Source organism: Rhinoderma darwinii, chromosome 2 (assembly GCF_050947455.1).
Source record: "Rhinoderma darwinii isolate aRhiDar2 chromosome 2, aRhiDar2.hap1, whole genome shotgun sequence".
Lineage (NCBI taxonomy): Eukaryota > Metazoa > Chordata > Amphibia > Anura > Rhinodermatidae > Rhinoderma > Rhinoderma darwinii.
This window is the reverse complement of record NC_134688.1, coordinates 182,545,975-182,572,305: the sequence shown is the minus strand read 5'-3', so window position 1 is coordinate 182,572,305 and position 26,331 is coordinate 182,545,975. Positions and strand designations below refer to the sequence as shown.

The following is a 26,331-nucleotide window of genomic DNA, read 5'->3' as shown; positions in this document are numbered from 1 at the left end:
CTCTGCTACTGGTCAATGGAAAAATCATCCACATGAGCTCCCTTGTAGATAGCGCAAGACACAGCCCCCCCTGTAGATAGCTCCACACACAACCCCCTGTAGATAGCTCCACACACAGCCCCCCTGTAGATAGCTCCACACACAGCCCCCTGTATATAGCTCCAGATACAGCCCCCCTGTACATAGTGCCACACACAGCCCCCTGTAGATAGCGCCACACACAGCCCCCTGTAGATAGCGCCACACACAGCCCCCCTGTAGATAGCGCCACACACAGCCCCACCTGTAGATAGCGCCACACACAGCCCCCTATATATAGCTCCACACACAGCCCCCCTGTAGATAGCTCCACACACAGCCCCCTGTAGATAGCGACACACACAGCCCCCTGTAGATAGTGCCACACACAGCCCCCTGTAGATAGCGCCACACACAGCCCCCCTGTAGATAGCGCTGCACACAGCCCCCTGTAGATAGCGCCACACACAGCCCCCTGTAGATCGCTCCACACACAGCCCCACCTGTAGATAGCGCCACACACAGCCCCATGTAGATAGCCACACACAGCCCCCCTGTAGATGGCTCCACACACAGCCCCCCTGTAGATGGCGCCACACACAGCCCCCCTGTAGATAGCTCCACACACAGCCCCCCTGTAGATAGCGCCACACACAGCCCCCTGTAGATAGCTCCACACACAACCCCCCTCCCCCTTGTACATAGTGCCACACAACCCCCCTCCCCCTTGTACATAGTGCCACACAACCCCCCTCCCCCTTGTACATAGTGCCACACAACCCCCCTCCACCTTATACATAGTGCCACACAACCCCCTTATACTTTGTGCCACAATACCGCCAGAGCGGAGAGCGGCAGAGGTAGCCGGCCCTACTGCTGCCACTCTCCGCTCTGCTTTGATGTCACTCACGGTCAGAAGAAGGCAGGAGTCTTGCAGCGGCATTCTCACTGGTGTCGATGCCGGCTCGGGAGTGGACCAGTCCAGTCACCTGACCTGTCCAGTGAGGTCAGATGACAGGTCATGTGACTGGACTGGTCCACTCCCGGGCAGGCATCTGTAAAGGATCTGCCAGGCACAGCTTCGGGGTTAACTCCCATAGGTAATCAGTCTACACCTGAATCTACGTCTCTGAGACTGACTCCAGCTTCCACCACTCAGGCTGGCAGGCTTAGGAGTGGGAGAGCCTATCGCAGCCTGGCCAGACTCAGCTAGCTTCCGCCCTCGGTCTATTTATACCTGCCTTTCCTGTTCCTCCTTTGCTTGTGATTCTTCTCGTGTGGTTTCCTGGCCCAGCTACAACTTCTGACTATTTGATCCTGCTCCATACTGACCCTGGCTTACTGACTACTCTCCTGCTCTGCGTTTGGTACCTCGTACACTCCTGGTTTGACTCGGCTCGTTCACTTCTCTTGTTGCTCACGGTGTTGCCGTGGGCAACTGCCCCATTTCCCTTAGCTTTGTGTACCCTTGTCTGTTTGTCTCGTGCACTTACTGAGCGTAGGGACCGCCGCCCAGTTGTACCCCGTCGCCTAGGGCGGGTCGTTGCAAGTAGGCAGGGACAGAGTGGTGGGTAGATTAGGGCTCACTTGTCCGTTTCCCTACCCCTATCATTACAGCATCGATCCCAGTCAGAACACCGCCGCAAGACTCCTGCCTTCTTCTGATCGCTGCTGCAGACGTCCGGAATGCAGGGCGCCTGTCAGCAGCGATGAGCTGTTTTGATACAGCTGCAGCGCCCAGCGGGATATTTTGCAGACCGCTCAGGACGGCGGGACAGCGGTGAGAAACCAGGACTTTCCCGCTGGATCCGGGACGGTTGGGAGGTATGATTATAAGGATGTGGTCAATATTTGAGGAAGGGGCTTATTAATAAATATATATTTCCGTACCCACCACATCTACAAGACCATTCATAATAGTTGACAAGAATGATTTTTAGCATTGACAGTACTTTTTAAAAGGGGGGGGGGGGTGAGTGAATGGAGTAACTGCAGGATGCGACTACACAGGCTGTGCTTGTTGTCTGTAACCTAGGAGACAGAGCTCTGCAGAGGGATATTTTCAATCGAGGCTATTTGTAAAGTTGTGTCATGTTTTATTTTATATGCATTGGAGCGATGTAAAAGCCACATAGCCCAGCTGCTGTTTCTTTTCCCTCAGGTGCAGTATTGGTGCGGCAAATGACCCGCTCTCCCTCTGATCCTTCCCCTCTCTCATGTGATTATCTTTTTGATAAAGTTGGTTGAAAGAGCCTGTCACATGTCCTTGCTCCTGACAACATCCTTATGCAGCGGCGGTGGCGGAAGCAGGAAGCTGGCAGAGCTGGAGTGACGTCAGGCTCGGACTTGCGAGCAGCCCGCTGGGGACCGATGGAGATAGCGGCCCCGCCAGCAGGAAGGCGAGTGACGGGTCGCATAGGAGCGGGAGGCAGGTAATGTGCCGTCCTATGTCACTACATATGAAGTTTACAGCCGCCACTGTAGCGTCCTGCACTATGTACCTGCATACACGGTACGACATGGGATGTAAACAGTTACCTGACACGTGATTATGTGGAACCTATGGTGCGTGACGGGAGAACTTTATTAATGAATGACCTCCAGCTGTGGATCCTGGGGTCGGGCTCGGTGCGGTTTTTGGCAAAGTGTCAAGAGATCTAGTCGCTAAACAGCCCCTCTTTTAATGTGGAGATCTTTTAGGTGATCAGGTACATTGTATTTGGCTGATTGATCACATGAACAGCTGCTTTGTTTTTTTTTGTAAAGGTACTGTCCATGTGATCCCTGTCAGCCAATGGGAATGTTCTCATTACAACATAGTGCCCTCTCTGACTTTGGGTGGTTACAGTAGCACCCACTGGGTCATGTTCATTAGAGCAAGTGAAAGATCTGGTCACTTATAGAGGTTCTGTCCGCTGTCAGTCAGAGGTGCTCTGCTATGAAGCTGAATGCCAAAAAGGGTGCTGTATAGTTTTGGAAATTAACAAGGGTCTATCCTCTGCCAATGTGATCATCTAACATGGGTTAGAAGTGGGCTTGAATTTGTATGGAACCTGACCTATGGACAGAAAAATGTTCTATGAAATGGTAAGCAAACATGCGTCTTATAGCGCAAAGGTTATCCTGCGGCGTAATCCGGCCGCGTGCATGAGCCCTAAGGGTATGTTCACACGGCAAACTAAAAACGCCCGTAAAATACGGAGCTGTTTTCAAGGGAAAACAGCTCCCGACGTTCAGCCATTTCTTTTTTGTGGCGTTTTGGAGCTGTTTTTCTATTCAGTCAATGTAAAACGGCTCAAGGAGTGCACTTCTTTTTACACGGCTGTTTTTAAAAACGACCACGTAAAAAAACGCCCCGTTGGAACGGAACGCCGTTTTTTCAGTTGAAATCAATGGGCAGATGTTTGGAGGCGTGCAGACCATGCATTTTTTGCCGTTTTTCAGGGCGTTTACTGCTCGAAAAACGTGTGAACGTACCCTTCCAGTGCTGTCAGCCGTAGTATTAGCGGTATGCGCTACCAGAATATACCTCTGTTGTTTTCTGCTGGTCCAGAAATGAATGTAATGACTAACCTATAAATGACAGTAAAACAATTACGTGGCGTCCGGGCTGATCTGTTATTCTGCCAGCGTGTGGTAATAACTGTGCTGCCAGGGGAGGCTGTATTAATTAGTCAGCTGCCTCATTGTGGCGCTCCCCGGAGGTCACGCTGCTCCTCCAGGATCTACTTCCTCATAATGAGCTGGTCACCGGAGAGATCCCCAGCATGGTTTAGTCTTGTAGAACCAGGAGGACATATGTGACTGTGATGACGGTGTCTGCTCTGTGTTCTTGTCATACTCTGGTGCAACAACGGGATCATGATTATACTACTGCACTTGTAAATCTTCGGACAAACTGATGACATGTCCCCCTGAGATAAGTGAGACCGCCCTAGATTTTATTGTTCGCAATGGGGCACCTGCAAATTTTCTTATTAGTGCCACCGCAGGGGAAGGAAGGCATTACAGGTTGTATATTATTTTCCCTAGAGATAGACTCAAGGCAGGAGGATTTAGAGGGGGGGGGGGGGGGAATCTACCTTTTTAGATCAACATACCCCAGTGTGTCATATAAGGGCATGGCCAGACGTGGTGTATTTCTGCAGACACTGTCCGCATCAATGCCGCACATAATCTGCGTTGCAGATTCCGTTGCGCCTTTGCCTAAAATGTGAAGTAAAATACTGCGGATTAGTAGTTGCGTATTCAGGTGAAGAGTTCATCCTGCTCTCTTTTTTTACAACATTCCATCTCCGTCTAGCTATAGACCTAGAAATGCATAGGTCCAGCCAGAATGATGAAATATCCTGTTCGCGAAAGCAATCCGCAACACACATAACATCTGTGGCTTTCATCGCAGAATTTTTCAACTCCATTGAGAAATTACGCCACAAGTACGCATCAAGTCCGCAACAGCCAGTGTATGCTGCGAAAACCAAATTCCGCACCGCAGTCTATGGTCCACAGCGGAGTTTTCCGCAACGCGTGCACGAAGATAACTAAAAAGGTGTGGAAACCAATGGACAAACTGTCTGCTGCGGATTTCCACAGCAATTCCGCCAAGTGTGAACGTGCCCTAACAAGACTGTCTGGAGACACCTTTCTCTTTGTGTTTGTTTACATCCTCCCATTACTATATTTATGTGTATTTCACTGAACCCCCCTGAATACTGGCAGCAAAGTATTTAATTTGACATCAATGGCACTTTTTTTTTGCACCAATAACACATACTGATACCTGCAGCTCACAATGCAAGGTCGCATGACGTTTTAGAAATCCGATACATATGACAGTGTCAACTCCTTTGTGCATATTGAAGTGTGGTAAGCGCTGCAATGTGCCTCTCCCTAAATATTGTGAAATATTAACAATGAGCTCTGTTTCATAGTTACCTTTTATAGGATGTTACAAGTTTGTCTGAATATTCTCCATCTGCTTTTCCTCTTATTATCCACTATCGGCCCTACAAATAGCTGTACAGATCTACTATTGCTAGAGCGCTCCATATAGTGCTAATCTATAATCTGAATTCCCTTGTGGGACTCTCGTAGTCCAGGTGAGTACACACACACACGAGCTCTTGCTGCCAGGTACAGTCGGGAAGTCATTGATTTACTCCACCATGGCTCATATCTAAGTAAACAGACGTGTCAATGTAAATACCGCAGAGCACACGAGTGAGAATGTACTTTCTGGTTGCTGAATACAAAACATAATGCGGCAGATGAAGTCATAGTCTTAAGTGAGAAATTGAAGTAAGACGGACCTGAGGACTGTTACATGTCATCTGCGTAATATAGTTGCGCTCTTTTTGGGACTGTTAAAAAGAAAAAAAAAAAAAGCCCTGTCTGCTTTCCGATTTTTCGGGATGTTTACGGCACAAAAAACGTCTGAAAACACTGTGTGTGAACATACCCTTAGGCTTTATTCAGACGAACGGGAAAAACGTCAGTGCAACGCACGCGCGTTGCACGGACCTATATTAGTCTATGGGGCCATGCAGACATGTCCGTGATTTTTACTCACCGTGAGTCCGCTGGAAAAAAGTCACGACATGTCCGTTCTTTGGGCATTTTGCGCGAATCACGCACCCATTGAAGTCAATGGGTGCGTGAAAACAACGCATGCCGCACGGAAGCAGTTTCGTGCGAACTGCGTGATTCGCGCAACACCTGTCAAAAGGATGAATGAAAACAGAAAAGCACCACGTGCTTTTCTGTTTACAAACATCCAAACGGAGTGTCATTATGATGGCGGCTGCGCGAGAATCACGCAGCCGCGCATCATATGCTGCAGCCACACAGAGCTGTTAAGTGGCTTTTGCGCACGCAAAAGGCCGCGTTTTTGCGTGTGCAAAAACGCCACGCTCGTGTGAACCCAGCCTTAGAATGATGAAAGTGAAGTGAATGACTTTTCAATTGACAGGTTCACACGGTGTGTATTTGACAAGGTTTTTTTGCGCATTTTACGTGCCAAAAACCGCATCAAAAAACTTTTGAGTACGCTTTTTATGTACATAATTGGTAAAGTGCGCGGTTAGTACATACAATGTGCTTTTTTACACGTGTTTTTAAACGTGCGTGCACAGCCCTTCTGCGCGCGCGCACAGCCCTACGAAAAACAGCCGCGTTAAAAAAGTCTGCGAAAAAGTGCATGTCACATCTTGAACCGTTTTTCATTGATGCTATAGAAAAACAGCTCTATAAATGGCCGTAAAAAATGGCGCAATAAATACGAGTTGCTTAAAAAAACGTCCGAAAACCGCTCCGTATTTTCAGATGTTTTTTGCTAAGCGTGGGATCATACCCTACACTGGTGTTTTATATGCCAGTCTTAAGGGGGTTTTACACAGGACGATTATCGTTCAGACGAGTGTTAATATAACGCTCGTTGCCGATTGTTCCCCTGTTTACACGGTAATTATCAGCAGATGAACGAGAAAACGCTCGACCATCTGCTGGTCGTATCGTTTTAAAAAAGTTAAATATTATCGTTGTCGGCAGCACATCTCCCTGTGTAAACAGAGGCGCTGCCAACATGATGATCGATGGTGACGAGTGATCGGAGTAATGACCGCTCGTCCCCATCCATAGCTCCGTGTGACAGGAGTAAACGAGTGCCGATCAATGATGTCTCGTTGATCGCCGCTCGCTGCATCAGACGCTTATCGGCCAGTGTAAAATGGCCTTTAGTATGAAGCCCGCAAAAGTAAGATGTGGCTGATTTGTTAAGAGATACCTCTTAAGTTTTTCGCATCTTCTGCTGTCTCTGCACCAGAAAGGGAAACCTACGTCAGCTACGAACTAGCGTAGATTTCCCCCTATAGTTTACGCCGCTAAGCCCCATCCATTTTTTTGCTAAAAGTGGCGTAAATGCGTCAAAAGTTGCAAATTGCGACTTTGCTGTTGTAGAAAGTAAGCTTGTCAAACATATGCCATAGAAGCCTAAGGGGAACATTAGAAATAGGTATACAGTATTTTGGTGGCATATGGACATATATGTCAAACGTGAACCGAGCCTTAGAAATTTATAATGCTGTCACGTTCTTTGCAGAAAAATTTACATAATGCCAAATGTTATGCCTTTGACCCAGGGCTGGACAACTAATTAAAAAAAAACGAAATTTAACAGACGTCATCTTGTGGATTTCGTTTTTGTTTTTTTCTCCTGGTTTCAACTATCTGCGTCCTCAGGACAAAGATACAGGTGAATCCAGTGGTAGAGCGGGGAGTCGTAAGGTCCCTGCTCTACCATTTACTATGTATCGCCAGACGCTCATGGCTCAATGCAGACAGGTGTGATGCAGTGATGCCATCGCACCTGTCTTCTGAGCCACACAGACCAGAGGAGCAGATAGATCTCCTCCACTCGTCGTTGGAACGGGATATGTGAGTATGTATTTTATTAGGCACTATGGGGCATTATACTGTGTGGGGGGGGGCAGTTATGGGGGCATTATACTGTGTGTGGGGGGCAGTTATGGGGGCATTATACTGTGTGGGGGGGCAGTTATGGGGGCATTATACTGTGTGGGGGGGCAGTTATGGGGCCATTATACTGTGCGGGGGGCAGTTATGGGGCCATTATACTTTGCGGGGGGCAGATATGGGGGCATATGGTGCAGGGGGCAGATATGGGGGCATTATACGGTGCGGGGGGCAGATATGGGGGCATTATACTGTGCGGGGGACAGATATGGGGGAATTATACTGTGCAGAGAGCAGCTATAGGGGGCATTATACTGTATATTGGGGGCATTATAATGCGTGGGGAGCACGATGGGGGTAATATACCATGTAGTGTCAGTGTGTGTGTGTGTGTGTGTGTGTGTGTGTGTGTGTGTGTGTATATATATATATATATATATATATATATACACATACACTACCGTTCAAAAGTTTAGGGACACTTAGAAATTTCCTTATTTTTGCAAGAAAAGCACAGTTTTTTTCAATGAAGATAACATTAAATTAATCAGAAATACACTCTATACATTGTTAATGTGCTAAATGACTATTCTAGCTGCAGACGTCTGGTTTTTAATGCAATATCTACATAGGTGTATAGAGGCCCATTTCCAGCAACCATCACTCCAGTGTTCTAATGGTACATGGTGTTTGCTAACTGTGTTAGAAGGTAGAGGTAGAAGGTAGAAACAGTTTTGCTTTTTAGAGGAGCTATAAAACTGACCTTCCTTTTGAGCTAGTTGATATTCTGGAGCATTACATTTGTGGGTTCGATTTAAACTTTCAAAATGGCTAGAAAAAGAGAGCTTTCATGTGAAACTCGACAGTCTATTCTTGTTCTTAGAAATGAAGGCTATTCCATGCGAGAAATTGCCAAGAAACTGAAGATTTCCTACAACGGTGTACTACTCCCTTCAGAGGACAGCACAAACGGGCTCTAACCAGAGTAGAAAGAGAAGTGGGAGGCCCCGCTGCACAACTGAGCAACAAGACCAGTACATTAGAATCTCTAGTTTGAGAAATAGATGCCTCACAGGTCCTCAACTGGCAGCTTCATTAAATAGTACCCGCAAAACGCCAGTGTCCACGTCTACAGTGAAGAGGCGACTCCGGGATGCTGGCCTTCAGGGCAGCGTGGCAAAGAAAAAGCCATATCTCAGACTGGCTAATAAAAGGAAAAGATTAATATGGGCAAAAGCACACAGACATTGGACAGAGGAAGATTGGAAAAAAGTGTTATGGACAGACGAATCGAAGTTTGAGGTGTTTGGATCACACAGAAGAACATTTGTGAGACTCAGAACAACTGAAAAGATGCAGGAAGAGTGCCTGACGCCAACTGTCAAGCATGGTGGAGGTAATGTGATGGTCTGGGGTTGCTTTGGTGCTGGTAAAGTGGGAGATTTGTACAAGGTAAAAGGGATTTTGAATAAGGAAGGCTATCACCCCATTTTGCAACGCCATGCCATACCCTGTGGACAGCGCTTGATTGGAGCCAATTTCATCCTACAACAGGACAATGACCCAAAGCACACCTCCAAATTATGCAAGAACTATTTAGGGAAGATGCAGGCAGCTGGTATTCTATCTGTAATGGAGTGGCCAGCGCAGTCACCAGATCTCAACCCCATAGAACTGTTGTGGGAGCAGCTTGACCGTATGGTACGCAAGAAGTGCCCATCAAGCCAATCCAACTTGTGGGAGGGGCTTCTGGAAGCATGGGGTGAAATTTCTCCCGATTACCCCAGCAAATTAACAGCTAGAATGCCAAAGGTCTGCAATGATGTAATTGCTGCAAATGGAGCAGTCTTTGACGAAAGCAAAGTTTGAAGGAGAAAATTATTATTTCAAATAAAAATCATTATTTCTAACCTTGTCAATGTCTTGACTATATTTTCTAGTCATTTTGCAACTCATTTGATAAATATACAGTGGAGGAAATAAGTATTTGATCCCTTGCTGATTTTGTAAGTTTGCCCACTGTCAAAGTCATGAACAGTCTAGAATTTTTAGGCTAGGTTAATTTTACCAGTGAGAGATAGATTATATAAAGAAAATCACATAGTCAAAATTATATATATTTATTTGCATTGTGCACAGAGAAATAAGTATTTGATCCCCTACCAACCATTAAGAGTTCAGCCTCCTCCAGACCAGTTACACGCTCCAAATCAACTTGGTGCCTGCATTAAAGACAGCTGTCTTAAATGGTCACCTGTATAAAAGACTCCTGTCCACAGACTCTATTAATCAGTCTGACTCTAACCTCTACAACATGGGCAAGATCAAAGAGCTTTCTAAGGATGTCAGGGACAAGATCATAGACCTGCACAAGGCTGGAATGGGCTACAAAACCATAAGTAAGACGCTGGGTGAGAAGGAGACAACTGTTGGTGCAATAGTAAGAAAATGGAAGACATACAAAATGACTGTCAATCGACATCGATCTGGGGCTCCATGCAAAATCTCACCTCGTGGGGTATCCTTGATCCTGAGGAAGGTGAGAGCTCAGCCGAAAACTACACGGGGGGAACTTGTTAATGATCTCAAGGCAGCTGGGACCACAGTCACCAAGAAAACCATTGGTAACACATTACGCCGTAATGGATTAAAATCTTGCAGTGCCCGCAAGGTCCCCTTGCTCAAGAAGGCACATGTACAGGCCCGTCTGAAGTTTGCAAATGAACATCTGGATGATTCGGAGAGTGATTGGGCGAAGGTGCTGTGGTCAGATGAGACTAAAATTGAGCTCTTTGGCATTAACTCAACTCGCCGTGTTTGGAGGAAGAGAAATGCTGCCTATGACCCAAAGAACACTGTCCCCACTGTCAAGCATGGAGGTGGAAACATTATGTTTTGGGGGTGTTTCTCTGCTAAGGGCACAGGACTACTTCACCGCATCAATGGGAGAATGGCTGGAGCCATGTACCGTCAAATCCTGAGTGACAACCTCCTTCCCTCCACCAGGACATTAAAAATGGCTCGTGGCTGGGTCTTCCAGCACGACAATGACCCGAAACATACAGCCAAGGCAACAAAGGAGTGGCTCAAAAAGAAGCACATTAAGGTCATGGAGTGGCCTAGCCAGTCTCCAGACCTTAATCCCATCGAAAACTTATGGAGGGAGCTGAGATCCGAGTTGCCAAGCGACAGCCTCGAAATCTTAATGATTTACAGATGATCTGCAAAGAGGAGTGGGCCAAAATTCCATCTAACATGTGTGCAAACCTCCATCAACTACAAAAAAAAGTCTGACTGCTGTGCTTGCCAACAAGGGTTTTGCCACCTAGTATTAAGTCTTGTTTGCCAAAGGGATCAAATACTTATTTCTCTGTGCACAATGCAAATAAATATATATAATTTTGACAATGTGATTTTCTGTTTTTTTTTTCTTCATATAATCTCTCTCACTGGTAAAATTAACCTAGCCTAAAAATTCTAGACTGTTCATGTCTTTGGCAGTGGGCAAACTTACAAAATCAGCAAGGGATCAAATACTTATTTCCTTCACTGTAAGTGTGTTTTCATGGAAAACACAAAATTGTCTTGGTGACCCCAAACTTTTAAACGGTTGTGTGTGTGTGTGTGTGTGTGTGTATATATATGTGTGTGTACACACACACACACACACACACACACAGGCTCGGGATAAATATTAACTCTGGCATAGCATGCACACAGGGCGTGGTATACAAAAAGTAGTGTGGCCTAAATCTCATTCATTAGTCGTAATCGAGGTTACATGTTCGATTAATCTTGATTTTGATTTAGGTCATAATCGTCCAGCCCTACTCTGACCGTGTGTCATCTGATCTATCAAAATATTCACTGTTACATTGACTGTCAGTAGATTGTCATTAGTATGACAGGAAGATCAGACATAAAAGCTTTGGTAGGAATCCCTTATAACGTAAATCACTCTGTTTTTATACCCTGAATACTGACCGCTGCAACATTTCAAATTTTTGCCTTCAAGGGGTGGGGCTAGGAATTGACGCTTTTGAGACAAACTTATCTCCAATCAAAAACGTCTCTACCTGCTGTGCACCGTACCCATGTCTGATGGCAGTTCAAGGTGACATATAGCGTAATGTTTTATATTTTCCTAAATGTGTTGCAAACTCTAGAACTTTGATATCCGCAAAAAAAAAAAATCATTGGCCTCATTATTTGGCTCCCGGTCACAGCCTGCGTTGTGGCAGTAGTGGCTTTTTAGTAAAGTCAGGAGCACATTGGCCGAGCATTCAAGGTCATCCATGATCGAGATTAGAAATTGCTGCAGTCACTGGTTACTCCCATGGACTACTGAATGGTTTACGTGAAAGGTTATAGACGGGCTCGACAATTCCTATATTGTGCTGGTCGTGGGTGTTTATGAATTCACATTTACTCCTCTTCTCTACAGATATAACAGAAGATTCCTGTCAAGAAGTTAATGAGTGCGGAAATCCATCTCCGTCTACCCACATCCGCGTCTGTGATAAAAACTAACAGCAATTCAAGATGGGTCAAGACAAAGGAAAATATGACTTTTATATTGGGCTCATACTGGCGATTAGCTCAAGTATTTTCATCGGTGGCAGCTTCATATTGAAAAAGAAAGGGTTGCTGCGACTGGCAAGGAAGGGTTCTATGAGAGCAGGTATATAATGGGTTTTGTACTGGTCGCTGCTCATTGCTGGGCAATTCTGCCACTTCTTTATATGTGGAGCCAGTGTTGGGGTATGTTCACACGCAGTAGCAAAATACGTCTGAAATTACGGAGCGGTTTTCGCCTGAATACCGTTCCTGATTTTCAGACTTTTTTTGTAACTACTCGTGTTTTTTGCGCCGTATTTTACGGACGTTATTGGGGCTGTTTTTCAATGGAGTCAATGAAAAACTGCTCCAAAAAATGTCCCAAGAAGTGAAATGCACTTCTTTGACGCGGGCGTATTTTACGCGCCGTCTTTTGACAGCGACGTGTAAAATTACACCTCGTGGAAACAGAACATCGTAAAACCCATTGAAAGCAACGGGCAGATGTTTGGAGGCGTAAAGCGCCCGAATTACGTCTGAAAACAGTTCGGGTGAACATACCCTTAAAGGGAACCTGTCAGCAGTTTTGAGTCCTTTAAAACTGCTGACGGCTATATACTGAGATGGGCGTGCAACATAAGGGTATGTTCACACAGTTTTTTGCAGGCTGAAAATTCTGGCTCAAAATTCTATCTGGAATTTTTAAGTCAGATTTTGATCTGCCTGCACGCCGTTTGCTGTGGTTTTTCGTGGCGGTTTTTGCCCTCGGCCATTGAACGCCGCAGGCAAAAACGCCACGAAAAACGCTTTCTCCCTACCTCCTAAGTCAGAGACGTAAACCCCCTGAAGATAGGACATGTCGCTTCTTTTTTAAATCAATGGGAGGCTTTTTTGGTGCATATTCCGACGTGGTTTTTGCGTTAAAAAAAAACGTGTCAGAACACTGTGTGAACAGGGCCTAACTATACCTATGCTGTTTTGAAGTCCCTGAAGCCGTGGTCGCAAGTTCCAATCTCTGCTCTGAGTGACAGCTCTAGCGATCACCTGATTGGATGCTAGAGTCTTCACTGAGAGGGGAGTGGCTGGCAGCGTTCAGTGCAGGGGGCCCGGAACAATGAACAGGAAGGGACTGCCTCCGTGGCACTTGCGATCGTGGCACTGGGGACATCTAAACCGATTTCTCAGTCATGCAACCTGATCAAAGTGATCAAAAAGTCTTATGTACCAATATAGATACCAATAAAAACCACAGGTCATCCAGCAAAAAACAAGCCCTCACACGGCGTAGTCGACCGAAAACTAACTTAGCGGCACAAAACAATTGAATTTTTTTAAGTGTAGTTATTTTTCAAAAGTAATAGAACAGAAAATATATACATTTGGTATTACAGTAGTCTTACTGAGCCACGGAATAAAGGTAACATGTCATTTATACCTCTATAATGTACGCTGTAAAAACAAAACCCCAAAAAAGTCTGTTTTTTTTTCCATTCCCCCTCTCAAAATTTTTTTATATGTATTTCATACATTATATGTACCCCAAAATGGGTGCATTCAAAATGTAAAGCTTGTCACGCAAAAAAAAACCAAGCAGTCATACAACTACGCTGAAGGAAAAATACGAGAAATTTTGGCTCTTGTGATGCAAAAAAAAAATGCTGCGTCATCAATGCCCAAAATAGCTATGTACTTAAGGGGTTAAAGAAGCGGTTCTAAAAAAAAATCCCGGAGTTTCTACAGAAAAGTGCATCATGGTACCGAATGTAAACCACAATCATGTTTTTTTCTTTAACTCCTTCCCGCTCTACGTCATACTATTACGGCACAGTGATGGTGCGGTCATGGGAGCTGGGCCCGTGCCATCACTTGTGACTCAGCTGTGTTAGTGAACACGGCACCCAAGGAGTTTGATGATCGTAGGGTACCCATGGGTTATCATGGCAGCCATGGGTCTAACAAAGGCCCCTAGTTCTGCTGCAGGTAGATATCTATTCGGCATTGCCAGAGGTCACAGGGCATAAGGCTTTGAAATGCTAAGTATTCCAGTGCATTATATAATCTATTAACAGATTGCCGCTTGAAGCCCCCTAGCGGGACAGAAAAAAAAATGTGCAATATAAAAAAATGGCCAAAATAAAATAACCCCCTTTATTCAGTAAAAAAATATTTTATTTACTAACAATAGTTCACCATAAAAAAATACATATAAGGTATAGCTGCATTCACAATGACCTGTAGAAGAAAGATCCCATATCATTTAAACCACGCAGTGAATTTCATAAAAAACAAAATGTCCCACAAAATTATGCAGCTACTCAAAAAGGATTCTTTCCATAAAACATGCTTTTATTGTGCAAAAGTACTAAACTATAAATACAGTAATAATTCTAGATTTGACGTTTGCTGGTTACCCATTTTAGTGAAAGATTGAGCTTCACTTTAATGTGATGTTTTACTGTATTCTCTTTGTAGGTCAAGGTGGTCATGCGTATCTGAAAGAATGGCTGTGGTGGGCGGGGCTTCTCTCAAGTAGGTGTCTTAAGAAATAAATGACTTGCTTCTAAGGCTATATTCACACGAAAGTGGCAAAAAATGACCTTTAAAAACTGATCAACTCTGCGTTTTTCATGGCCGTTTTGCATCAGTGTATCTCCAAATTTTCATCTAATTAAAGTCCTTCTGATAGTTTTTAATGGCCGTTTGCCATTTTTTAAATTTTTTTTATGCCCGTTTCTCATTGTAACACTCTGGCCGGGGATTCTGATCCTGGAGGGAGCCCCTGACATCACTGTCAATACATGGGCATTAATGTTAGGGGCACCCTCCAAGAGGAGAATACCCGGCCAGAGCGTCGGCAACGCTTTGGCCTGGGATTCCGCTCCTAGAGGGAGCCCCTGACGTCATTGTCCATATATGGACCCTGACGTCAAGGGCTTTCCCAAGACAGAAGTCCATAGTTGAAATCCCAGACATCACTGTCCATGTATAGACAGTGATGTCAAGGGCTTCCCCAGGCTCAGCGTTTAAAGTAGCACTGTGTCCAGGGTCTCCTCTTGTGAGGGCGTGGATCAGTTTTTATCAGCTGTCACAAGGATTGATTTCTGAAAAACTGTGCTTAAAAACTGACTTCTATGGGGGCTGTCGGGCCATAAAAACGGCCAAAAATAGAACATGTTCTATTTTTATTTTTTTCGACGGCCAGTGTTCATGGGCCGTTAAAAAAAATAAAAAAAATTATAATTCAAAAAAGCGGCCATGTGAGTATACCCATAGAACTTCAGAGTTCTAAAACCATCCGTATGACAGGTGTTAAAAAAAAATAAAAATATCTCTTTTCACTGTGTGACTGTAGCCTTATAATTTTACTTGCATCACAACTCTCTTCAGCCATTTGTATAATTGTGTTTCTCTATTTTTCTTTCAGTGGGAGCAGGTGAAGTAGCAAATTTTGCTGCATATGCCTTTGCACCAGCAACACTTGTGACCCCTTTAGGAGCGTTAAGTGTATTAGTAAGGTAATCTTCCCAAAAAGTATTAATGTTCTGAATTGTGAAATGTTAGGCTTTTCAGATGCTATGGATTTGCTATAGACAATGGTTCTAATATGCAGCTTAATGTGTGATGTATTTTAAAATATTTACCTGAACTTGTAAATTGGGTTTCAAATCTGTGGCGGAACGGCATTACTCAATTATTTGTTTATCGCGTTGTTGTTTTTTTTATTTTTATTTTTTAAGTCATATGGTTTCCATAGACTTGAATGACATCTTTTCAACCTTGGTGATTGTATTTTAAAGGGTTGTCCTATTAGGGCAAACCCTGTCCATATGCCCTATTGACACATATGAATGTCCGGATTCCAAGACTGTATATATGCAATGTTCTGCATTTAAAATTCTGCATATCATCATGCTCCCTGACAAAAAGAAACATTTTAATTATTTCCCTTGTAAAAGCACTCCATCTCCCTGACCCGTTACTTATCTTTGTCCCTGGTGAAGTGGAGCGGGCGGGCAGCAAAGAGCAATGCTACAGTGCTGGCTTTACATCCTGTTATACAATCCTGAGCCTGGCGCCAAGGTTTATCTATACGAATACATCTTTCCAGTCACTGCTTGTCATTAGTGCACATGGTATCTGTAGTTGCCAAATTCTTGGGTGCTACATACAAAGTGCCATAGAGCGTCTTGTGGCTTGCAAGTCACTGGTTAAATAGTTTATCCGTACCATGAATAAGTTCTATTCTTAAATTCCAGAAAGGCCTTTAACCCCTTAATGACTGCCGATATGCCTTTTCACATCGGCCACTAATGGGCTTTATTCTGATGCATACGCCTTTTCACGGCGTTGCATCAGAATAAATAAACTGAGCAGGGAGCCGTTAAATCTCCCTGCTCTGCTACCAGAGGTAGCTAAGGGCTGGTGGCATCCCTGCTCGAACGGGTGAGATCGATATTCGTATAGATCTTACCCGTTTAACCCCCTCAGATGCGACGCTCAATAGCGAGCACCGCATCTGAGTGGTTTTGGAGAGAGGGAGGGAGGGAGGGAGGGAGCGAGCTCCCTCTCATCCCACTGACACCTGACGATAAGGTCGCCGAGTGTCTGTGTCTCTGATGGCAGCCGGGGGCCTAATAAAGGCTCGCAGGTCTAAATGTATTGAATGCCTGCTAGGCCATGCCAGAGGCATGTCCTAGCAGATGCTGTCAGTTTTAAATGGACAGGTAGTAATACACTGCAATACAAAAGTATTGCAGTGTATTATAAAAGCGATCGGAAAAAAGTTCAATAAAGTTAATATAAAAAAATGTGAAAAAAAATTAAACCCACATTTTCTCCTTACAAAATGCTTTACTATTAAAAAAAAAACAAACAAATATGTGTAACTTTTTTGCTTTATTTTTTATCGCTGCGTCCGTAACGACCTCGACTATAAAGCTATACATTATTTAACCCGCACGGTGAACGGCGTAAAAAATAAAATAAGACAATGGAAAAATTGTTTTCTGTGAATCCTGACTTATAAAAAATGTGATCAAAAAGTCGCATCTACTCCAAAATGGTACCAATTGCATCCGCGGAACAATAAAAAAGTTATGGCTCTTCAAATATGGAGACACAACAACAAATAATTTTAAAAAAAGTGTTTTTACTGTGTAAAAGTAGTAAAACGTGCAAAATCTATACAAATGTGGTATTGTTGCAATCGTAACAACCCGCTGAATAAAGTTATTGTGTTATTTATACCACACGGTAAACGGCGTCGATTTAGGACGCAAAAAAAAGTGGCGAAACGTCAGGGTTTTTTTTCTTCTATTCTCCCCCCCCCCCCCCAAAAAAGTTAATAAGTTAATCAATAAACATGTACCCCAAAATGGTGCTATTAAAAAAAAAAAACTTGTCTCGCAAAAAACAAGACCTTATACAGCTATGTCGACGCAAAAATAAAAAAGTTCTAGCTCTTCAAATGGGACGATGGAAAAACTATAAAAATTGCTTGGTCATTAGGGCCCAGAATGCAAGCAGGGGGAAGGGGTTAATAGTGGTTAAAGTTTTTCGGAGTGTTTTTTTGTTTTTGTTTTTGGCATATAAAAGTACATCTCAGCTTTATTTGCTTCCCTTTTTCCTCATTTGTGCTGCTGTTAATCTTCTGGGGATGCAAAATCTTTTTCCTTCCCCCTCTGGCAACTGACAATATAGTCCCTTCTTACTTTCCCTGCAGAGAGAAAATATGGAATCCAGAGTAGTGAACGTATATATATATGTGTGTGTGTGTGTATATGTATGTATATATATATATATATATATATATATATATATATATATAGTAAAACGAAAAGATTCCACAGCACTGGACTGCAAGTGGGTGCACGCCTCAAATAGACCTGGTCTGCGGTCCTGGATATCAAGCAGACAAAAAATGGACAGAGGCAGCACTTCCAAAAAGAGCAAGAGCTATTTATTCACCCATGCGACGTTTCAGTCCAACTGGACTTTTTTCAAGCATCAAAAAGTCCAGTTGGACTGAAACGTCGGACTGAAAAAAGTCCAGTTGGACTGAAACGTCGGACTGAAAAAAGTCCAGTTGGACTGAAACGTCGGACTGAAAAAAGTCCAGTTGGACTGAAACGTCGGACTGAAAAAAGTCCAGTTGGACTGAAACGTCGGACTGAAAAAAGTCCAGTTGGACTGAAACGTCGCATGGGTGAATAAATAGCTCTTGCTCTTTTTGGAAGTGCTGCCTCTGTCCATATACTGTGTGACATCTACCGTATGCAATTCCTTAGAAACCAATGAAAATATAATAAACTAAAACAAATACATAAAATAATAAAAACATAAATAAAACAATAAAGGGCTTGTGCAGGATTCATATCCGCTGTCACAATGCAGAGCTTCACAATCCTAACAAGCTGAGAAGTCTTCTCATGAATTTTACCATTCTACTGCAGAGGCTCCGCTCCTTCCCTGACAAGAAGGTTAGAAAGCTATTTCTATTGACTACAGTGAAGAGGGGATCACTATGCAGAGACCTGGCTATGGGAAGTGGGACTGATCAGGTGTGTCCATCAGCACTACGTTCATTAATGATCTGTGGGGGTCCGACACGCGGACCCCATACCGATCAGCTGCTCATGCTGCCTCCGGGCACCGCACGTCCATTCCGGAAGCAGATGGCTCCAGTCACAGAATAGCAGCTGAGCTGCAGCTCTGCTCCTATTCAAGTGAATAGGGGCAGAGTTGCAGTTCCGTAGCATGGCCGCTGTGCAATGGACGGAGCCAACTGCTTCCAGCTCTGAACACTGCACACCGTGCGTAACATCTGGTATATGGAGGCAGCCGGAACAGCTGATCGGTGCGGAGTCTGGATGTCGGACCCCCACAGATCATAAACTGGTGACATATCCTGTGGATAAGCCATCAGTAGTCTGTGCATGGACAACCCCTTGCACATTGCTATACACTTTGAACACCAGGTGGCACCCTACTCTAAGTAAATATAACTTCACTGGTTTTTTTTTGTTTGTTTTTTAACAGCATGTAAATGGCAAACATTGATCATTTCAATGAACCTGATATTTAGTGGAGATACAACTCCTTTAAGAAACTATGTATAATAGTTGTCGTCGAGCCTCTTCCTAGTGGTTTTGTGAGACATTTTTTAATGTTTGGTTGACCTCTCATCTTTTATATTTCAGCGCGATCCTATCTTCATATTTCCTAAGTGAGAAACTAAACCTCCATGGAAAAATCGGGTGTCTGCTGAGTATATTGGGATCAACAGTAATGGTCATCCATGCCCCTCAGGAAGAGGAGATTGAAAATTTAAATGAAATGTCCATCAAGTTAGCTGATCCAGGTAATATGTGGGTAATGTAATATTAATAGTTAAAGGATCTCCGCAAATGAAGCTGGTTCTTAATATAATCTAAAAGTTCTAAACATTTGTCAAAATCTCTGCTTTTTTTTTTTTTTTTTACATCCAATAAAGCTCTATTTACTTCCAGTGGATAAAATCTGTCCTGGTCATGGGATCGGCACACCGGTGCAGGATTGAATAGTTACAGTAGTTATCAGTGCTGTCTTGTCACGAGCCCTGCACCTGTGTGTCCAAGACAGAGCTCTGATAATTGTACTGTAACTAATCAGTCCTGCACCTGACCACTCATCACATGACCAGGACCGTTTAAGAACCTGGAAGTTAATATTTCATGACTGCAAGCAGAGATCTTCGAAACAGTGACGAGTTGATACCGAAAGTAAATAAAGTTCAGCTGTCGCTGCACGCTGGACTTCAAATGAAGAATGGAAAGTTTCCTTCATTCATTGTACCAGGAGCCATAAACTGAACCTTATGTACTGAATGCGGAGCCTAGGAGAGAGAGAACAAATGCTGTCTCCACTTCTCTATTTTATGTATGGCAAGCATCAAAAACCATAGGCAGTCTGCTCTGCTCTATATCGCATGGGAAGAAAATGGCTAGAAGTAATATTAGGGTATGTTCACACGCAGTGTTTTCAGGCGTATTTTGGTGCGTTTACGCCTCGAGAAACGCCAGAAAAAAACGGAAGCTGAACACCTACAAACATCTGCCCATTAAAATCAGTGGCAAAAACAGCATTTAGTTCACGTGGCATCTTTTTACGCCTGTTTTAAAAAAAAAAAAAGAGAGCGTAAAAAGTAGCGCATTTCACTTCTTGAGGCATTTTTTGGAGCTGATTTTCCATTGCACACTATGAAAAACGCCTCAAAAGTAGCTCAAAATTAAAAGAAGCTTCATTTTCAGCTTCAAAAACGCCTGAAAATCAGAGGCTGTTTCCTCTGAAAACAGCTCTGTTTTTAGTTAGAGGCTCTGTCACCACATTATAAGTGCCCTATATTGTACATGATGTGATCGGCGCTGTAATGTAGATTACAACAGTGGTTTTTTTTATTTAGTAAAACGATCATTTTTGACGGAGTTATGACCTATATTAGCTTTATGCTAATGAGTTTCTCAATGGACAACTGGGCGTCTTTTACTATATGACCAAGTGGGCGTTGTGGAGAGAAGTGTATGACACTGACCAATCAGCGTCATACACTTCTCTCCATTCATTTACACAGCACATAGCGATATCGCTATGTGCAGCCACATAAACACACTATAACGTTACTGCAGTGTCCTGACAATGAATATACATTACCTCCAGCCAGGACGGGATGTGTATTCAGAATCCTGACCACTCTGTAGCGTCTGTGTGATTTACAGCACAGCGAGATCTCGCTGTGGATGACTGTTTACAGCGGAATCTCGCGAGACTACGCCTGCTATGCTGTAAATCACAGAGACGCTACAGAAGTGGTCAGGATTCTGAATACACATCATGTCCTGGCTGGAGGTAATGTATATTCATTATCAGGACACTGCAGTAATATTAGTGTTTGTGTATGTGGCTGCACACAGCGATATAGTTATATCGTTATTTGCAGCGTAAATTAATGGGGAGAAGTGTATGACGCTGATTGGTCAGCGTCATACACTCCTCTGTACAACGCCCACTTGGTCATATAGTAAAACACGCCCAGTTGTCCATTGAGAAAGTCATTAGCATAAAGCTAAAATAGGTCATAACTCCGTCAAAAATGATCGTTTTTCTAAATAAAAAACACTGCCGTAATCTACATTACCACTCCGATCACATCATGTACAATATAGGCCACTTATAATGTGGTGACAGAGCCTCTTTAAGCGTGTGAACATATCCTTAAGTCACTGCAAGGGAATCCCAGCTCTTAACTGTTGATACATAGGTGCACTTATAAATGTAGCTCAGTAGGTTTTAAATTGAAAGTAAAGAGATGCCTTGTTTTGTTTCTCTCATTTTCCCGATTTCCGAACTGCTGCAGAAATGTATTTATTGTTCTTGCCATGGGCGTGTCCGTTGACTAAGGGCTCATTCACACGAACGTGATTCTCGTCCGTGTGCTGTGCATGGAAATCACGCACAACACACGGATCCTTTGATTTCACACATGCAGGAGTTTTCAGGCAGCGAGAGTCCGTTGTGTGAAACTCACTGCAGGTCCTATATTTGTACGTTTTCAGTCAATGGGTGTGTGAAAACCACGCATAGCACACTGATGCACATCCGTGTGCTGTGCGTGAGTTGCGTAGCAATTCCATTTAAAAAAAAAACAAAACTGCTTTACGAGTGCGTGAAAACACATCCCACTCACAAAGCACAAAAAAACGCAACGCACACGGACCAGATTCATGTGCGTAAATCTGTCACGCTCGTCTGAATGTAGCCTAAGGCTCTGTCCACAGAGTCATGGCTTTCATGTATAAGTGAGCCATGACAGACCGCATTGACTTATAATGAAATGCTACCAGTACCTGTTGAGGTTCTGGTATTTTTGACCGGATGACCAGCGCTGACAACTTTTTGCTGTCAAAAATACTGGGAAAAAAAACCGAATGTAAGGAATGTCTATGTGCACAGAGTCTAACTCTTGTGTGCAAGGGCATGCTTTCATGTGATCGCCACCCATAAGAACACATTTATAAGGATATATAGGAGTGAGGAGATGGAAACCGAACAGTGGCTATATTATGTATCGTTATTCTACCACAAAGAATCCATGAAAATACACTACACTAAGACAGTACAGATTCCTTTTTACCACTAGGGGCAGTGCATGCGGTTTATGGTAGAGATTAAAGAGTCTTTGATTAATGCCAATTTCTTGTTGTTCTTGCAGGTTTTTTGCTCTTTGCTACAGGGGTGGTTATTGTCTCACTTATCCTAATCTTTGTGGTCGGACCAAGTCATGGACAGTCAAATATATTGGTCTATATCTCCATATGCTCTGTGATTGGAGCGCTGTCTGTCTCGTGCGTTAAAGGACTGGGCATTGCTATTAAGGGACTATTTGCTGGAGAACCCGTTCTGAGGAATCCCTTGTCCTGGATCCTATTGATCAGCCTTATTGTGTGTGTGAGCACTCAGATTAACTACTTAAACAGAGCTCTGGACATATTCAACACCTCATTAGTGACACCCATTTACTATGTGTTTTTCACCACCTCAGTGCTTACTTGTTCTGCCATTCTATTCAAGGAGTGGCAACACATGTCTGCCAATGACATGATTGGCACATTCAGTGGTTTTATGACAATTATCATTGGAATTTTTTTACTGCATGCCTTCAAAGATGTATCTCTAACCCTATCCAACCTGCCCGTTTCTCTACGCAAAGATGAGAGACTGGTGAACGGGAACCTCTCTAACATGTATGAGCATTTGAATGGTGATGAGGAGCGCCACCTTGACACTGATGTGCAGATAAATGAGAACATTGCTTCTCGACGCAATGGAAACCTAACATCATTTTAAAGTACAATGATATCATCTTCGCTGCCAGCAAAACCACACACCTGATCCTAAACTGTTCTGATGGCTTACTGGGTGAAAATTTAAAGTCGTTGAGGCAATTCACATATTAAATGTATTGCCTTCTGGGTATCCACGTGACCATTCTGCTCCTCTTGTTCTGGACCAATATGATTGCTGGCAGTGTGTCTACAAAACAAATATAAAGATTCAGTAAAACCAAAATATTTTCATATTCTGCAGCTATGCCACTGAAAGTATTTATATTTAAAGGGGGTTTTCACTATTGCTGTGTCCGTGCTCCGCTCTGGCGTTCCGTCGGAGCGTCCCATCAGAATGGAACCCTGACCGAAACAAATGGAAATCGTAGGTTTCTGTTCATTTGCACCATTGAAATCAATGGTCATACAGTTTCCATTTGTCACTGTTCTGCTGTTTTGACATTTTCCATTGGATCCGTCACCATTGAAGTCAATGATGATCCAAACCCAAACCTATGGTTTCTGTTTGTTTGAGTCTGGGTTCCGTTCTGATGGGGAAACGCCGATGGAATGCCAGAACGGAGCCCTGGTGCAGATGTGAATGAAGCCTTAATCTTTGGTTTTCCATTTGTGAATAGAGCAGCGGTTCCACGTAACTTTTCTATTACTTATGCCGGTGTGGATGTAGCTGCATAGGCTTTATCCAATAAAGACCCAAAGGTTTATGTCAGCTTCACACCCAAAAGCAGAGAATGTCTTCAATGAGATATTTCAGCAGACGTTATTGCCCTGAATGAGTCCTACTTTTGTAGGCACTAGCTGGCAGACAATGCTGGGACTTGTCCTTATCCAGCCTCTGGGAGACCTAAGTTTGTATTATACATGGAGGCACTGCATGTTGATGTCTATAGTGGAAATCTCCTTTAAGGTGAACCATCGTTGATTTAAGGCAGAATTACACGGCTATGGTCTTGTATTCTGTGATGGCACAGCACATACGCTTGCTTTTTTATTTCTTTACCATAGAAATCATGAATCCTCTGACAGAGAAGATTATACATTAAGGGCAGACCTGGATGCAGATATAAGACCAGTATTTGTCAGGTGGCCTATGACCAGTAGATGACAATTATGAGGCCATACCAGCTCTTTTTCTGAACTGATAGTCTATTGTTAAAGGCCTTGTACACCTTTGAAATTGATCCGCTTTCTCAGAACCAGTCAGTGCCGCTGACCTCACAGGGACAGGATTCAGCTGCTCTGTATACAGAATACAGACCAGCTGTATCTCATAAAGTAAAAAAGATTTTTAATAAAAACTAATTTGAAAGTTGCACCAAACACAGATATATATATATCTATCGATCTCAAACAACACTTTTTTAAAGGTTTACATAGTCTTTAACCTTTCATTTTGAGAACTGGTATGTATTTGGTAGTGGCCTGCATGACTGACTGGATCATCACTTGAATACTTTTGCCATCTCAATAAGTTTTCATATCATTAGATTTTTTTTTTTTATTCCACCCGGCTGTGTAGACAATCATTTTAACCTTGATTTTGGTTGGACCAAATTGAGTGCAGTTTTATTTTGCCTTACATGTTCATTTTCATTTGTTCTTGATTTGAGCATGAGAAACTACAGAATTTTGAAGGTTTGTTCTAAAATATGTTGCACTGGTAAAAATGTTAATTGTATATAAGTATGTGGCTAGATTTTGCCTCTTGATGTATAATGCTGTAGATTTGTCCTCTGTATGTTAGATTTGCTGCGTTTGTATAAAAGGGGAGTGGGTATTAACTTGTAAAACATAACTTATTTTGAAATAAAATGTTTCAGAATTTACTATAGGTAGAATGTATTATTTTTTTTTTTAATTGTGTGGGTAGTTGATAACCGCTAGCAACGGTCACCCCTTAATAACTACATTTCTCGAAGCTCCATGTTGTGTAGTGGAACATAGGCATGTCAGTTTTGGGTGCCTAGTGTAGCTCCAACAGTAAGTACTGTTCAGTGTATTTTAGACCCTGATGGTTTTGATCACTTTTGTAACAAAAACAGTCAATCGTGTGTGTGTGAGTGAAGCATCTCTATTGGGCCACATAATACAGCAGGAGGCATCTTATTTTCATGGTGGTTTAAGTCCAGCAAATTACTGAATGTTCGAGAATGAGATCTAATCTTACAAAGCACTGCACTTTTTTTTACTGAAGATAATCTTGTATGGAGCTACTTTACAGCCATCTCAATACCGCACAAGTGATGGTGTTTCTGGAAGGAAGTAGTCATGTTTTTTTAATTTCATACATCCCAATTTAAGGCGAGGGTGACACGGAAGTCGCAGTGATGCAGTGCTTTTACGCAATGTTTCTCTCTGGGATAAAAAAAATAAAAGCTGTGCGTGACCTTCCGCAACGTATTTCATTGCTGAGAAGCCGCAGGGTAATACAGTAAAATGCAATTGTAATGTATCAAATATAAAATGTATAAATTTTATTGAAAATACTAAAAGAGTATATAAAAAGGTCCACAGACCTGTAAATGTCCTGAACAACAGTTGAAAAATCGGAAGCAGAACGCCTACAAACATCTGCCCATTGATTTAAATGGGAATGACTGTTCTTTTTGACAGGGCGTTATTTTACGCCTCTTTTAAATAAAAGTGCGTAAAAACACGTCCCGTAAGAAGAAGTGCATGTCACTTCGAGCTGTTTTTGGAGCAGTTTTTCACTGACAATAGAAAAACCGCTCCAAAAACAGCCGCAAAAAATGCTAGTTTAAAAATGTCTGAAGATCAGAGACTGTTTCCCTTGAAAACAGCTCTGTATTTTCAGCTGTTTTTTTGTTAAGCGTGTGAACATACCCTCATACATTGCCATGACTATGGCCGGGGTAAGTAAACTTTTTTTTTTTCCCCTCTGTATTCCTGTAGGATTTGGTGCACAATTTGGTGGAGTTTTGTCCAATGGAATTCTCTGTGGGTTTCAGGGCAGCTACGCTATGTAGTTCTAAGCAGAGTATCAGGCTAGGAACGCACTAGGCAAAGACTCAATGTGGTAAATCTGCAGCATAATACAGTACCAGCAAAGTAAATGAGATTTCAGGAAATCTCATGTATACGCTGTATTTTTTTTTCAACACGTAAATTGACCTGTGGTGCGTATTTTAAGATCTGCAGCATATCAATTTATCTTACAATTCGCAAGCGGAAACGCATCTGTCTAGTTCTGAGAAAAGACGCACCAAAAAGCAATTAGGTGTGTTTTTTTTCTGCCGCGAAATACACGTGTGCATGTAGCCTGAGGGTATGTTCACACGCAGTGTTTTCGGACGTAATTTGGGCGGTTTACTCCTTGAATTCCGCCTGAAAAAACGCTCCTAATACGCCTACAAACATCTGCCCTTTGCTTTCAATGGGTTTTACG

At 43.1% G+C, this 26,331-nt stretch overlaps 1 protein-coding gene across 1 annotated transcript; it reads left to right on the top strand.

Moving 5' to 3' along the window:
- Positions 1-2,280: 2,280 nt before the first annotated feature.
- On the top strand, positions 2,281-24,751 carry LOC142742624 (magnesium transporter NIPA2-like). Its single transcript, XM_075852577.1, has 6 exons — positions 2,281-2,450; positions 11,933-12,169; positions 14,518-14,574; positions 15,470-15,560; positions 19,245-19,405; positions 22,292-24,751. The coding sequence occupies exons 2-6, from the start codon at positions 12,031-12,033 to the stop codon at positions 22,924-22,926; spliced, it is 1,083 nt and encodes a 360-aa protein (XP_075708692.1). The 5' UTR covers positions 2,281-2,450; positions 11,933-12,030; the 3' UTR covers positions 22,927-24,751.
- Positions 24,752-26,331: the final 1,580 nt, after the last annotated feature.

Bases quoted from the DNA above. Each gene is read 5' to 3' on its own strand.
- LOC142742624 (XM_075852577.1), top strand. From the start codon at position 12,031: ATGGGTCAAGACAAAGGAAAATATGACTTTTATATTGGGCTCATACTG. The intron at 12,170-14,517 runs GTATATAATGGG...TTCTCTTTGTAG, and splicing joins GAAGGGTTCTATGAGAGCAG to GTCAAGGTGGTCATGCGTAT. The intron at 14,575-15,469 runs GTAGGTGTCTTA...TTTTTCTTTCAG, and splicing joins GTGGGCGGGGCTTCTCTCAA to TGGGAGCAGGTGAAGTAGCA.